Source organism: Borostomias antarcticus (genome assembly GCF_949987555.1).
Source record: "Borostomias antarcticus genome assembly, chromosome: 18".
Lineage (NCBI taxonomy): Eukaryota > Metazoa > Chordata > Actinopteri > Stomiiformes > Stomiidae > Borostomias > Borostomias antarcticus.
Genome location: NC_140251.1, coordinates 15,290,169 through 15,306,993, shown reverse-complemented (window position 1 = coordinate 15,306,993; position 16,825 = coordinate 15,290,169). Strand labels below are relative to the sequence as shown.

Below are 16,825 nucleotides of genomic sequence, written 5' to 3'. Positions count from 1 at the left end.
ATGCTTGTGATACAGTATCAACCAATAATAGGTTTTCAGATGTAGATATTTAGACTCAGATGTATATTCTGTTTATTGTCTTCATCCACTGTATACTTGTTGGGCCACAGTTCATACTAAGTAATTCTCCTTTGTTGAATGCATAAGAGCCATGATGTGGAGATCTTGCCCGTTTTTTACTGCAGGTGTGGCTACTACTATACCAGAGAGCCAGTCCACCCGCTCTGCTAAGCATGGCTCTCCTGGCTTTGCCTCTCCAGAGAAATGGTTTTGACGACATCTTCAAGCTCCGTCAGGACCTGTCCAAAGAGAGAGTAAACATTGTGTTCATGCAGAACCCTGTCAGTCAGGCCAAGACCTGCTACGTTATTACACTGACCAGGCAAATCCTGAGAATGCTGCAGAGAGACAGGAAATATGGGTCACATCCTGGATATCAGATCCAGGCTATCTCTATTCAGACGGTGAGCCCAATACTCGTGTCTCCAGCTCTGTGTATTCATAGTTAGTGGACATAAAAGGTTTTAGCTGCTTGACTATTCTTAGCATAGCCGGTAAGGATTGAGGAGTTGCACTGTTGGGATAACCGAGTATAACACATGAATACATCCTCAATATAATTCCGTTGTCATAGTATCGGATCATACTGTATTGCATTGTATTTCAGTATGACGAATGACATCTCCCACCTCTTTCATCACAGGTCGTTTGTTCTTCTTGTCGGAGAGACAGCGGAAGGCGACAGAGCAGGTCCTCTCCACCTGTAGCATCTCCACGTCTCCCATCTTCTGATCCAGGAGGTCCTTCAGAGTCAGCTCCTCCTCCTCTACCTCAGCCTTCAGCTCCATCTAGGGTAGGAGAAGCAACACGTCACGTGACACACGTGAGTCAACATCAGCGGAAGACACACTGACAGCCAGGCAGGGGGGAATACAGCGCTGATACAAGGTTTTAAGGAATACATTTTACGTAAGGCTGCTTTTGCACACACTAATTTTTGCAAGTATCATACTAGAATGATGGATGGATGGATATACATGTAGAAAGCTTATTGTGCCTCTTACCAGGAGCTGAGGGTCACGGTTTTCATCGAATGGTGGTAATCCAGACAATATTTCTAACAGCACCTGGAGATGATAGAAAGACCTGGGGTTAACCACCTGGCTTCAGCCAACACAAGGCCTCCGTTAGTCCAGTTCTATTGTGTGCATACCAGATAGTACTCACAGAGATGACATCATACAAGTCTACTTGAGTGATGTCATACGGGATACTCTCAGCCAACATTCGTGAATAGCGTGCTCTATAGAATAGAGTGCTCTACACATTTACACACAGAGAATATGATGCAGATGGCTGTTCAACTTGAATTTTGTAGACCGGCAGAGGTGTACATGATTTACACAAATCTGAGAGTCCACAACAATAATATTTTGTGTCAGTAGTTTTGGAATAGTCTTGCACTAACTAAATTGCCAGGTGTCAACATTAGCATTTTTGCCACAGTATCTTTTCTTCTCTTTGCTGTCTTTTTTTGTTGTTACCATAACAAACTAATGAAATGGAGTTGATCTCAATTCCACATTGCTGTACTATCTGTTCAGTGTCAGGTCTCTGGATGATTACAGAGCAGAGGTAAGGACAACCACGCACCACTCCAAAGCTGAAGACGTCTGATTTGGATGTGATTTCACCCCTGAGTGCCTCTGATGCCATGTAGGCTGTTGTACCCACAATCCTCTGTGTCATCATCGTTGATGATGATGTAGCCAAGGCTCGCGTTAGACCAAAGTCGGAGATCTTCGGCACAAGTTCATCATCCAACAAAATATTTCCACTGGCAAACATACGTGATTAATAACAGTCATTAATATTAATAAACTACTGTTAGATCAATAATGACTTATTTAGATAGATGCTTTAATTATAATTATTGTTAAATCATTTACAACATAAAATGATAATGAAATTGGCTCTTAAGGCTCCTGAAACAAGCAAACGGGAGCCTTCAGACGACTCAAAGAGCTTCTTAGAGCTAAGAAGGTTTCAGGAAACCCGGCCATTATACCTTTTGACATCCCTGTGAATATGGTCCTTTCTGTGCAGGTATTCCAAGCCTCTTGCTGTTCCCACATTTATCAAACATCTTCTGTGCCACGAAAGTGGAGGGGTCCCGTCCTACAAGCACATGAACATACAGGACTATGCATTATGCCACAGAGAAATACCAGTTCCTGTGAAAATTAAACTATGTGCACTGTGTGTGCTTACCAAGCAAGCCAGTCGGTCCAGCAACGAACCGTTGGACATATAAACATACACCAAACATGGGGAAAGGTCATCACTGGAAAAGCCAATCATGTTCACCAAGTTCTCATGCTTCAACCTGTGGGACAACAATGGTCTCTTAAACCAGTATGCTTAAACAATCACAAGGCTCTGAGACACATCACACATAGGAATAACAATATTAAACAATATTGCCCGCGTTTCCCGAAACCTTCTTAGCGCTAAGAAGCTCTTTGAGTCTTCTTAAGGCTCCTGTTTGCTTGTTTCGGGAGTCTTAAGAAGACTCAAAGAGCTTCTTAGCGCTAAGAGGGTTTCAGGAAACCCGGCCATTATTGATTCTGTCTTTAAACAAGAGCCGCCATAACTGCAGCAAGCTCTCTGAGCCAGTCCCCGTCCTCGACCAAGACATTTCATATTAAATTGAGATTGATGCTCTGCTGCTCGCGCTAATGAAATGAAACCGGGGTGGCTGTGAAGTCATCTCGCTGGGACTGCTTACGAGATGACACGGCGCTGACAGCGCAGCTACACAGAGGCCGAGAATAGAAACTCACGTCATAAGAGTTTGGATCTCTTGATTGAACTGAACTCTCAGCTCCTCCACTGAAACGTCTTCCATCTGAAACAGAGGCCATCCCAATGTTTTATAAGTGCTGGGTGATGAGCAGGTCAGGCAGTGAACGTCGGCAGGCGATGATAAAGAGAAATATGAGCTTACAGAATTGAGTTTCTTGACTGCGACAGGTTTCTCATGGATTACTCCTTTGTATACTGTTCCAAAGCCTCCCTCACCAAGCCTGCTACCACCGGCTGAGATTGGACGCTCATCAAACTTTCCTGTTACTCTCTCCAGCTCATTGAATGAGAACCTGAAAAAACCTATGGATGGACAAATATAATAGGTGTTTGTACTGCATTTTGAATACACTGGTTTTTAAATCCCTGCATAGATGCTGCCATCTACTGGCTGTTGTGTGCTTATTTCTTGGCTGACCAGTACAGTATCATCCATTTAGTCATTAAACCTCATTAAACACCATTTCTAATAGTTTCCTGCAGTTGTGGTATATGTCACTAAACTACATATTGCTCTCTGTTCCATACTAGCTCACACGTTGTAACATGCATGAAGAGCGAACTACATTACATTAGTCATTTAGCAGACGCTTTTATCCAAAGCGACTAACAATAATTGCATGCATGCTCACCATCCTGGACGTCCACAGACGGTGTGTTGCTGACAGGAGAGAGCTGTCCCTCGGTCTCTCCCAGGGGTCTGGTCTCTCCCAGGGGTCTCGTTGGTGTGTGGTTGTTTACTGTCTCTTTATCAAGGGCCGGAGCATCTGGCAGAGTGGCTGCTGCTGAACATTGCTCTACTTTATCTGGGCCAAATCACACAAGAAGGAAAATAATACAATGAATTGATCATATCCGAGACCGGAATTGCATTTCAGCACTTGTTAATAGTCCCTATCTTACCTACATGTAACAGGCATTTCCTTATGCTATTTCAGGGCTCTGGGGTTTGTTTTCATAGTTCATTTACGCTTCATTATTTACAGTTGCCTACCTGGTAGTAAAATGCTGGCTGGGGCCAGTAACTTGAGACTTAGTAAAATGTCAACAAGCTCCCCAACAGTGCAATTGGATGTACCCCAGTCATTCAGTAACTCCATTGTAGGACTTTTCCCCTGCGTAACAAGTGATTCAAATCTCCTGTGAGCAAAAAGATGCGCATCCGAGAGACACCGAGAAAGAAAGAGAGAGACAGAGAGAGAGAGAGAGAGACAGAGAGAAAGAGAGGTGGTTTAGTTTAGTAGACCTCAACAGGTATTTGGTTTTAGTGTAATGTTTAGTGTAATGTTTCAATGTAACCAATAGCCTAGCCTACCTTACATGAAGCTGAGAGTACCTCGGCTCGCCTGTGGGTTTGCGTATGGATACCAGAACATCTTTCCAACTGTCCTGAGGGTCCAAGAAGTCGGAAAGAGTGCGGCGGATACTGTAGTTGAGGTTTCGGACGAATGAGGACGATGCTATTGTGTTAGATCTATTCATCCTGTAAACGTGACATATTTACAATTAAGAGTTATGAATCCGCTTCCCACTCTGAAACCCCCCCAAAAGCGTCAACGGCGAGTCATTTGGCTTACCTGAAAAAGAATCGAGCAAAAAATTATTTGAAGTAAGCAGACTAGTTTGATAGCCTAGTCTATGCTCTGAAAATGTGCTTCCCCTTATTGCGCAACTTCCTTAAACGTAAAATTGCACTGGTTGTCGGCTCAAATGTTTGTTGTCTGGCGTCCCCTTTAATTCTGTAAAACTCTACAACGCGGAAAAGGGTGCTTAGTCAGGTGCGTTCTAATCTATTAATACATCCATGCTCAGGTGTTTACCTTTGGCGCCTGTTTGTTAAATGCAGTTTTCGCTGTGTATAATAACAATACAATGTATATACAATACAATTGTAACAATACAACAGCCTTGATAGATTGCATGCGTAGGCCTACAATCCGCGCGCGCGTGTGAGAAATTGGGGGGGAGAGGGAGAGAGAGAGAGAGAGGGAGAAAGAGAGAGAGAGAGAGAGGGAGAGAGAGAGAGAGAGGGAGAAAGAGAGAGAGGGAGAGAGAGGGAGAAAGAGAGAGAGAGGGAGAGAGAGAGAGGGAGAGAGAGAGAGAGAGAGAGGGAGAGAGAAAGAGAGAGAGAGAGAGAGAGAGAGAGAGAGAGAACACAGCGCAGACTACACAGCGCAGAGAATGCAGTTTTATTAACAACAACAAAAAAAGTTCGAGTGAGGGTTATAGTATTTTTTTGCTCCAAATCTGACCAATTTTCCAGTAAATTTGGACCCGATATGTTAATGATTAGCCACTGATTTGTGTCTATTTGGTGGCTCTCAGCAGTGCCCTCTTGTGGACAGTCTAGGGATATACTACTGGAGAGCTCCTGTAGACAACTTGTGAGCTTCTCTTGCTCCTTCCTCATCACCATCTGATGACATTTTTTCCATCTCAATATATATATATATATATATATAAATTGCTCCTGGCACAGTAAAAGCATAAGCTATTCGTTCTGGCATGGCCAAGATATGATGAAATAATCAGTACAGATGTAGCTCATGTAGCCTATATGCAGCCAGGAAATCAGCGAGACCCATTAATCATTCTTTCTGTATTAATTAGCACAATTTGCTCTGTTTATTGCCTGCTTGTTGCTATTTGTACTGTATCTGCTGGGGACCCGTGATCAGTTCCATGTGCTTGGTTCCAGTGGCCGGGCTGAATGGGGGTTGCTGGAGGACCCAGGGTCCTCTCTGTAGCCAGAGGTAAGTAACTTAAGAGATAAGTAACTGTGTGTGCATGCAAGTGTGTGTGTGTTTGTGTGTGTATTGTGTGTGTGTGTGTGCGTGTGTGTGTTTTTCTGTGTGTGTGTGGCCCCTAGCCCTGGAAACATAGGAATTATATGGAAGTGGAAGTAAGAAAGTAAGTACAATCAGAAGGAATGCACATTCGACTAGAGGGCCACACACAAGTCAAAGTCAGTTTGTCACATACTCCATTCATACAAGTGTGATCTTCAGTGAAATGTTATTGCCAGCTCCTAAGTGTGCTCTACTTATTAAGCACACTTAAGCTAGCAATAACATTTCACCACCCAGCAAAGGCCTAGTTGTATGAATGGAGTATGTGACTAATAAAACTGACATTGACTTTGACTTTGACAATGGGTGGCTGCCCTAAGTCATTGTAATGCATCATGACAAGAGTTTATCCTGTTTACCAAGTCTGTATGACACTAAACATGTCAGACTTTGTTATGAACACTGTTTTTCTCAGGGACAACTTTATATCTTAATGGACTATTTACAACTTCGAAGATTACATGCATGAGGATTGAATTAAAAGTGTAGAAACGATATGTATAAATAAGCTAGAGAAAAAAAGTTTTTTTGTATGAAACAAAATAATTAGAACCTTTAACTATGAGGTGACAAAAATGTGCCCCTCTCTGAGATTCGTACATTCCTGAGATTATCATTGAAGCTTTATTCACTCTGGTAAAAAATCAGCATGTGCATGTGTTGCATTTGTGTATGTACTTATTTGTGTGCATGCCGTTTTGTGAGTGTGTGTGCATGTTTGCACGTGCCCGTCCTTGTGCGTGCGTAGACAAAAGCCTGAGGTTGCGAGCCGGGAGGTGTGATGTTTGTAATGTAAAGATATTGCCATTGTGCCTGAGAACCTTCAAAGGAGCTGCACGTTTGACAGGGGCGTGCGACTGACAAGCAGCCCTCAGATTAGAGCTGTGTGTCAGACCGCCCTCACACCTGCACAAGGGGGCCCTTTGAAGTTCCTAATTGTCTCCTGCGTGCCTCCCCAAACCTCACGACGAGGATCCCCCTGCACTGCTCACACGGTTCACACGCACAGACAGGGAGCAAGGCCAGCTCCACTCTCCTCCTTTGTTCTTAGCACTGGAGCTGAGTATGGAGAGAGAATATATATATTGAGATATATATATATATATATAAAGAGAGAGTGAGAGAGAGAGAGATAAAGAGAGAGAGAGAGGGATAGAGAAACATCAAGGAAGAGAGAGACGACTGGTCTTTGAAGGGCAGTATTTCTAATATTCAGAAACGGGGAAGAGCTGTGTCTCAGCCCTGGGGATAGAGGAACCCCCTGCTGCTCAGGAATAAGGCCAGGGAGAGAGAGGTGCCAGAGTAGTTTAAATCACCAGGGACGGGCCCAGTGGGTGGAGGAAGTGGTCATAATAGGTCATGTGATGACGGCAGGACATCTGTGAACAACAAGAGGCGGGGCCTAGGGGTTGCTAGGTTACCATCGGAGATCACACATCACATATGATAGCCAGTCTTTCCTGTTGATGCCTCACCCCTATTCTAACTGAAAACATAGGCTGGAACGCATACGCTGAGGAGACCTAGATGTTGCCTGCTCTGTTTGTGTACATTGGAAATGCGCGCTTGTTGTGCTTTCAGAATCATGCGCTGGCCGCACACCTTGATGCTTGAACAGGTGCATTTAACTCTCTTGGCCTGCATCTCGGTAGCTGCGCTGTTGTATTTTAGGGCGTGCATCAACAAGGGCAGCATGCAAATCAGCATTCTTGTCAGGCAGTGCAATAGGCCGATCATCAGAGGTCCTCTATGGTAGAATTCCAATGAGGCTAGTGAATGGGACGGCTCACTCGGACAGAGAGGGGAGCACCAGGAGATAGATGGAGCATGGCCTCCGAACCATAGGACCTTTAGTGTATGCCTGTATGCCCTCTGTGTTTGTGTACCAGGCCCTTGGCAGCACTGCACTAGAGGGCATTGAGAGCTCTCCGTAGGGGGTCCTCAGCCCCAGCATCACGCTCTCATTTCCTCTCTTTCTCCCGTCTGTGTTCCTGGTCTTGCAGGCTACTACACTGCTAAACCTGTGCTGGATTCCAGACCTAACCATCAATAGTCTTGTATCGTTCTCCCGTAATTCCAACCAAACACCGTTTTTTAATCCGATTTAAGTACTGTAATGTGGAGACCTAATGTTGAACACTGATGTTTAGGACATGTTTGTGTTTTAAATATGTGTTTTATTGGTGTAGTTTTCAATTTTATTGGTGTAGTTTATTGTCATCCTTAAGAAAGCTAACACACTCACACACACACACACACACACACACACACACACACACACACACACACACACACACACACTCACTCACTCACTCACTCACTCACTCACTCACTCACTCACTCACTCACTCACTCACTCACTCACTCACTCACTTCTACACACACAAAACACACACACACACACACACACACACACACACACACACACACACACACACTGCAATACATGCTTTTCAACATCACATCCTGTTTGTATGAATTGAGACTGGCCAACTGTAGGGACCAGAGGAAGGCCTAGAGGGCAGTAGTGGCCTGCATGAATTTGTCCCAGAACACTGAGAGACCAAACGTCTCAAAATCATCCCCAGACTTCAACATAAAGTAAAGAAATACTGTTACCATAAAAAACTGCTTAGATTTCATGTTGAGCAATATTGGTTGCAGCCACACCATAGCAGTTCAAGCAAAGCAAACTACTTTGTGTTGTGGCAACAGAGTTAGTGAGCTAATTTGAGGACTAGCAAACGTGTGTGTGCAGCCTAACACTACCTGGGTAGGTATCAGGGGTAGCTAACTTGACAGCTAGTGCTGGCCCATTCCTCTTCCATGGATTGAGGCATGTCCAGGGGAAACATCTGGAGCAGCTGTTTTGGTGAATATGCCTCCCCCTGTGCCCCACACACACTAGTACACACACGCACGCACGCACACACACACACACACACACACACACACACACACACACACACACACACACACACACACACATACACCTCATCAGAGCAGACGTCCCAGGAATGGTATGGCTGCAGCTGGAGTGACAGTCTGTTTGGGCGTTGATATGGCAACATCTTGAGTGACAGCCCGTTGAGGCGTTGCACAACTGCAGGAAGTTGGCCTCTCATATTTCCCCAGAAACCTCTGGTCAGGATCCCAAATTATCTGCCCAATGAAGCGGAGTCATGAAAAAAAACACACTCCCTGGCTACACTACTGCTCTGAGGACTGTCTATAAGATAGTAGACTTTGTACAAAAAAAAAATCCATGAATACTTCACGGGACTTTGAATTTAATGTCATCCAGAAAACAAGCCAGAAACTCACACAATATTCCAACCAAGTCGAAAGAGCAATAGTTTCTCTAATACTCAAGGAATATGTGCATTTAAATGAGAGTTTCTTTCCATTGTTAAGGCAACAAGTTCCCGAGGACTCGACTCCAGAGTCCATTGTGGTCAGAAGGTTCGGTTTATAACTGGCATTGTGAAGGACACACGTCTTCAGAGGTCCTTTTGTGGAGCTGCTCCTGGTTAAGGACCTGGCAGGACACAGACCACAGCCTAATCCATAGGCATAGAGGGGTATGCGAGTCAAGAGAGACCCAGATCATTCAAAAGACCTACTGATCTTCTTAAGCAAATCATGGAAGCCAGGTAACCCCTGCGTTTGATGCTTTTTTCCACAGACGCCGGAGGTGAAAGGAGCCAGCGTGGCCCTTTGACATCGCAACAGGAGGCCTGTAATCCAGCGCTCGTCAATACTAATGCTGATCTCCACAGCCACAAAGGATAGCCACAGAGGAAAGTGCCAACTCAAAGTTGTCATGCTGTTGTTAGAGAAGAACACCTTTCTTCAATGAAGAAAGGTGGATGGTCCCCTGTTGACAGTGACTCACTCTGGTTGGCTGTCTGTGACCCGTGCGGGGGTCAGTTTTGTTTGTTTGTTGTTGTTTGTTTGTTGTGTTTTTTCTGGGTTGGTTTCTCCATATCTGTGTTGCACAATGTGTGTTCAGATGGAGTTCATGATAAGATGTGGTGCAAAAAACGTGTTATGATACTGATAATAGGTTTGAGCTTTCCTTGTTCAAGGTGACTTGTGGACCACACGCGGACCTGACTGGTCTGGTGGGGCTCATATGGTTGAACTTGGTGGTTAACTCACGCATCAAGGACTCAAGTCCCATTGAGAACCTTTTAAATGTATGCATCATTATACAGTGAATACACTAGGATAAAAGTGTTCAATAGTAGACCTATTTAACTATTCATAATATCTGGAAACATTTGGTGAAGAAAGCAAGATATTTTCTTCAGTCTGGTTGAAGTTCTCTTTTCCAGGTGGACATAGGAACCCCCCTGAAAGACCCCCCCCCCCCCCCCTTGTTGCAATAATGTTAATTTGTCCCTTGTAGCTTAAGTCATATTGTACAAGGTCTATATTCTGATCTTTTCTTCTGATCTTTTGCTAGTATTTCTCTTTTGGTAATTGTTTTACCAAGCAATTACTTGCCACCACAGTTGTAGTTCATTGAAAGGAGGCGGATAGTAATTTTGCTTGAATAAATATCCCGAGGAGAACTGGTTACACGATACCTACTGTACCTGAGACTTCAAAGCAAATTCAAGCTTCTTACTCGTGAGAATATCAGGGGCTCAACAATGACAAAGAAGAGGCACAGGTGGTAAACTCCTCAAACTATAATACAATGCAACGTCTAAACCCCACTTCCCCTGGAAACCAGTATGAACATGTACTGTGCATGGATTTAGTTAATGGCTTTTATGCCTGAGGAAGGTATAGTAAACAATAGAATAGGTTTGACATTGTCATATAATATATCCATCCCTGAGGTTGGCCCATATTCTTTACCTACAAGATCTCAGTGGGATAGTAAAAGGGTATATAGGGCAAATATCAAACTCCTATCTTGTAAATCCCATGATTGGGTTTATTTAGTACTGATAAGCTGCCACTGCCCTGCAGAGCATACGCCTGAAACACATCCTACTCTGAACCATGAACCTTTGCTTTCTATTCACTTGATGACGCTCCACAGTACTTCCTCCCTGATCCCAAACGCCAAAGCCTTCTCTTGCGTATCGTTAATGTTTATCATTAATACCTTGCAAGCTCATGTAAGCGTCCAAATGCTGAGTCATCCTAATCCCGACACTTATCCTTAGGATACACTGTCTTAATGGCTGTGTGGCCGAGTGGAAAGATCTAGAAGAACAGTGGTCCTTGAATGATATGGAGGATTGAACATATCCCCAACCAGACAAACTATGACCAGCTCATTAAATAGTTTTTAAAGAAATCTAAAACTGTATCTCTTCACTTTTAACTAGCTCCTTTTGCACTTGCAAGCTACTGCACTTTTCTTTCCTTTTTATTGTATATCTCTCCAGTACAATACTTTATTAAATTGTTATTTTACACTGTATTTAACTTGAATTCTTATCTTTATCTTTTATTGTGTTTATATTCCATCTTACTTCCCTACTTTTTGTTTATTTTATGTCTATTTAAGGTGAGCTAAGTAAAGCACTCCGTGCATGTGCATTCTCTGTTGTAAAGCACTCTGAGCTGCAGCTATTTGGATGAAAGGTGCTATACAAATAAAGTGCATTATTCTTATTCGTATTTTTGTATTCATATTCATATTCTTATTTTTATTCTTATTCTTATAGATTAATCAACACAATGGTGGACATAGTGGTATAGTCCATACCATGGGTGAGTGGAAAGTTGATATGGTGTTGCAATGCCTCCAATTTGCCCATAACTCCTCTTTGCAGTTTGCCCATTGGATCAAAGCATCCCAACCTGTCAGGATACAGTATGTGCTATTGGAACACCTGTGTGTGTGGGCCAGATGCGGACTGGGATAACCTTTGAAAATGTACATGTTTGATCAGTCTTATGCAGCGTTACAGAACCACTGAGACGTTTCACCATTCCAATCTCAAAACATATTTATCCTTTCACAACTGATGTTAAACTCATTTCGTGGTTCTCTCCAGAGAAGGCCAATGTCTTTCAATTGGCCTCCAGTCAATCAGAATGTCACCTTTGCACCTTTTGGAAAACCTGCCGCATAAAGCAAGGCTTGTAGAGGGCCTCATTTTCCACCATTTTCCACAGACTAGCTGTCACCTAAACCCAGGGGTGTTCTAAGGCAACACTCGGGTGTTGGATTGTAACATACTTCATAAATCCACCTCTGTTTATAGAACATGGTGCTAGGGACTGCTAAGTTGTTTCTCTGTCCAATTGGATAACTGCCAGTTGGCACGGTTTTGAAAACCTCCATCCCAGGTTTATGAAAGCTATTGAGGTACTGTTGTGCTGAACCAAAAAAAGCCATTTAGACGAGTTACAAGACGTTTAAAATAGCCATGCACGCTGCTAGATTACCAGTGTGAATGCTTTTAACTTGAATCAGCATCTTTGGGATGGAGTGATGATTGCTACATGGTGTAATTAAAGAGTAGCTCACAAGAGAGCTAGCAGTTAGTCCCATCAGCGGTGTCAGTCCAGTACCCCGACACAGAACTGCAAACAGGAGTGGAGCTCTGCTGGGAAATGTACCTCAGTTCAGCAGATTACAAGCCTAAGATTGTCATCATTCCTACAGTCTTTGGTCTTTGGATGAGGAGCCAAAGTTGGCCCTTTAACAATAGCCTTTTAACACGATAATGCATATTGATGGCAGAAGCGACTATTCTAAACATCTGTGTGTCTGTGTTCCATTTGTCCACAGCTCTGCGTAGAGGCGAACCAAACTCCCCGAGGTTAACTGAGTTTACTGGAAACCATTTACCCTCCAGAGGCCTACACCCAGACAGCTCACCTTGAGTGTCTCTTCAACCCCCCCCCCACCCCCCAAACCCTACAGCTCTCTTCCCTGTCTCTGGCTACACCCTGTCTGTCCCTGTTCCTGTCGAGAGTGTCTAGATAGTATCAGTGATGCCGCCAGACTAGGCCAGGCCAGGCCAGGACTGTGTTTGCTGTCTGCTGTCAGAGAAGAAGACGCATCTCCTGGTCTTTCCAGACAGGGAGCCAAGACATGGGAGGGAGAGGAGCCAGATTAGGGCCCCAGATAGCAGAGGACCTTCCAACCAGACCTCCAGGACCACCAGCAGAATACAAGGAAATGTCTTTGATGTGTCATCAAGAGTCATCCTCGGAGATATGAACACACCCCGCAACAAGTAACATCTGTGCTTGATTCCTCAATACAAGATGGGAATGAGATAGTCATAGATGTCAAAGATCGTCACTTGTCATGTCGTAAAGCCATAGTCCCTCCATTAAGACATCTCCTCAGGGCTGAGGAAGACAATGTGAGGTGAGGGGATATATGACACATCACCAACTGGGAGAGAGAGATACTCACCAGAGAGGCATTTATGGGTCATATATCTTGAGTTTGATGGAGAGGGGGCTCACTATATTTGCTCAAGTGTGTATTCTTGTGGGCCGGTCTGTTGGTAAAGACTTAAGGGTCACCCAGCATGTGAAAGGTAATGTCTGCAGGTAACAGAGCGATCTCTTGTGATGTCTGACCGAGGAAGGTGTCATCAGCCCATTACCTCTGATGTCCTCTCAGAAGGCAGAGAAAGGTCAGAGGTGAAATAGTAGTACACTTTGTTCTGTCTAATCTCTCCGCCAGACTGCAAATACAGACAGATGTGCCGCTCATCCCAGAACAGAGCAGCAGAGGAGAGATAGCAGAAAGAGAGACCAGAACAAGGCAAGCATAGTCCTGACAGTACAGAAGTGATAGAACGCAGAGAGAGGGAGAGGAAGGGAGAGAGAGAGAGAGAGAGAGGAGAGAGAGAGAGGAGAGAGAGAGAGAGAGAGAGAGAGAGGGAGAGGGAGAACAAGGGTATCACGAGAGAGACAGAGAGAAGGGGAGTGGGGTAGAGTAGAGAGAGAGGGGAGATATGAGTAGAGACTACTAAAACATATTCTTGAGGAATAACGTCCTTTCATGAGTCATTCAACAAACAAGCTTTTCTGGGCTTGAAGCAGAGCAGCAGGGTACTTCCTGCCCCATCTTCCTGTCTGAGAAGACTATCGCCTACTGGAAAGGGAGCTGAATATCAATGTCTGGAAGGATAAATGTCCTCTATGGTCGCTTACGGGGAATTAATGTCAATTGACAGATGAGAAGAGACATCAAAATCAGCTTTTTACAAACTAGTATGTTTCGAGTTATTCATACTATATCACTTGTAAAAGGTTGATTAAATCATGTGGAGAGTGCTGGAATACTAACATCTTATTTACAACATTGCCAACTTTCCCCATCACTGGGTTTGTGTTTGATATTTGCCTCCACCTGCATAAGAGAAAACTAGACCCAGGCATAGCATGATTACATGTTGCTGTTTTATATTTTCAATCCAAGATTCCTAATTAGAGAACAGCCAGAGGAGGATATGGAACAAGATGATATGGAACCAGATGAGTCAGAAGCGACTTGGCCCTGCAGGAGAGGATCCAGCAGATCAACTCTCTGGTTCAGTCCGTCTCAGAAGAGCACAAGACATCCCGGCCTGGCCTTAGAAAATACTTTTTTAAAGGTCATTGAGGGCCAGGGATGTCTTGTGCATGCAATGTTCCTTTGTTTTGTGTGATAATCACACAGTGTCACGCTGTCATAAGGTGAAACCTGTCAGTGGAAGGATGTTTTGGCTCTTTGGATCTTTTGGGCTTTTTTTTATTTGTTTTATCGTATTGACTGGAATTCCCCCTTATTTAAATCCAATAATTACTTAAACCCGGATTGTCAAAACACTTTCCATTATTCTCAACAGCTCCTGTCTTTGATGCTATGCTGAAGTCTAGGATATAGTCCCAAGGCCTTTGTTATTATCTCCCTTGTCAGGATTCATAACCGCAACAAATCCGTCCCAGGGGGAACACCGATCTCTGATCTGGGGATGTATGGCTGACTTGGCAGTATTAGGGTAACAAAAGATGGAAGTGTGATTCATAATCAAGTTTTACAGAGACAGTGTTTGTTTTCAGAAAACAAACCAGAGACGCTTGCCGTGTTGCCTTCTTCATGCCAAGAAATCAGCTACGTATGATTTACTGAGAGAATTACGAGTGCGATTATTTTCTTTTTCCATAGCGATGCTTACTGTAAATACTGTAATGCAGAAATCCGGTTGTAGGAAAGAAACAAATCAAATATAAATTTATCTGTCCAATATTTGACGGTGAATTATTCTGTTGTTGTGCCATTTGAAAGAGAACATTGTTTTAGCGCTATACTGCACCTCATGGTTTGGTTTATGTAACTGTCATTGTGAGTAGTGGAAAATCCCTGGAGGCTTTACGGAGCTAATTTAAAGTTTGAGGTTACTGTCTTGTGCCTCGTAAATGCAGTCACTGATTCACATGGCTGAAACGCTTACAATGTGGCACTTGGAAATTCTAAGGGAAGCTACTTAGTGTGTGCAAGGCAACAAGGATTCCCACCAGTAAATGGATTGCCATCAAATTCGATGGTCGTTAGTACTTAGCAAGCATAATCCCTCTCCTTTCACCAGTGTGAAGATGTATTGTATTGTTGAGGTCTTGGGTGTTTGGTCTGAGACGCTGCTGATGGACTCTTTCTCTGGCAGATCTCACTGTGGCACATTCGTCGTGTTACCTCGCTTTTGTGGCTGTGCATTCTTTTGTCCCCTCCGTGTCTTGTTGATGGAGTGGGTCAGTGTTTGGGAGTAATTAAAAGCCTGTTTAGGGTCGGGGCTAAAAGCACCAACTAAGACTCAAAGCGAATGGTTAAAGGGCATTGGTGGGTCCACTCAAAAAGGCGTTGCATATTCTAGAGTAGGCTGACAGAAAGGTAAGTCAGCATGTGAAATTATAGACTATTTTTAAGGGTGAAAATCTATAGATGATCAATGAAACCTTTTGGCTGTAAAAGGTAAACAATGGTGATTGCCATTGTAACAGAAGCTCATGCAATGTGAAATATTGTATGTCTCCAAAATGAATTCCTCTGAATCTTGCATTGCCTATGTAGGCATATCATAGAAGGATATGGTCGTTTTAAGAAAAATAATAAATGCACTCTCTCTCCCTCGTGAGAGGTTTTACAGTACAGCCCAGAGTTCCACAGCTCAGCTGAAGCCCAAGTGTTCCTCTGGGGCAATACCGTCTCCTGCCCCCTCTGGGGCAATACCGTCTCCTGCCCCCTCGGCTGTAAATAGCTGCCCCCAAAGTCACTACTCCACACTAATTGGACCAATTCAGCATGTTTTCCCAGAGCCTGGAGTAGTTTACAATTTAAAGGCACAAACATGGAACGCCCGTCATCTTCCTCCTCCCTGAGGGCCGGGGCCGTCTGAGACGCCATGTTTACTGTGATCCATATGCAGGAGAGGCTGATGGGCTGTCCGTGATCACAGCCGTCCACTTGGGTTAAACTAAAGGCCTGTCCAGATTGATTGGATAATAGAGAGACCCCACTCAGCTGGAGCCCCTCTATGGCCCCAGTTGGATTGCTAGGAAATTAATTGTGATTATAATTAGTAAGTACACACCGAGCCCCACCGCGTGCATTCACAATCACCACTAAATGCATCACAGACTTCTCTTTGACCGTGTGATTGAAGATATAGTATTAGAAGAAATTAGATTGAAAGAAGCTCATATTGGTTCAACTGTTGACAGTTAACAGTGCTCCGGTCACATTAAGCATGATATTAGAGCAAGGCTTTACTGATATTTTTAATAGATGCTGTGGTGAAATGCGGGAAGCTCAACAGAGTAGTTGGAGTTAATCTAGACTGTTCTCTAGAGTGAATAGTGTAGGAGAGGCCCTGTTAGGAGGTCCCCTCCTCTCGTTTACCGGAACAAGGAATTCCATGTAAATAGAGTGAGAAGCATTCACTCATACGAAGGCAATGGAAGCCATTTTTGCATTGACAGTGATAAATTGATCGCTGTAAGGGACTTAATCAAGACATGAAAGCAAAAAGTGCACGGTTTCAGACTGCTTCTGGCTCAGTGTAAAACAAAGACCTATGAGTAATAGAAAAAAAAACATTGACATCAAGTCTGGACTTTATCCCCTCCCTGACCCTGAC

The 16,825-nt window shown here is 43.8% G+C and overlaps 1 protein-coding gene across 1 annotated transcript; it reads right to left on the bottom strand.

Moving 5' to 3' along the window:
• Positions 1 to 90: 90 nt before the first annotated feature.
• Positions 91 to 4,527, bottom strand: irak4 (interleukin-1 receptor-associated kinase 4). The gene is made up of 12 exons (XM_084452604.1): positions 4,443 to 4,527; positions 4,181 to 4,348; positions 3,860 to 4,005; positions 3,498 to 3,671; positions 3,008 to 3,168; positions 2,844 to 2,908; positions 2,272 to 2,386; positions 2,069 to 2,178; positions 1,654 to 1,837; positions 1,065 to 1,127; positions 690 to 848; positions 91 to 299 (listed from the first exon to the last, which is right to left on the bottom strand). Exons 2-12 carry the CDS (start codon positions 4,345 to 4,347, stop codon positions 228 to 230), a joined length of 1,416 nt encoding a protein of 471 aa, XP_084308730.1. The 5' UTR covers position 4,348; positions 4,443 to 4,527; the 3' UTR covers positions 91 to 227.
• Positions 4,528 to 16,825: the final 12,298 nt, after the last annotated feature.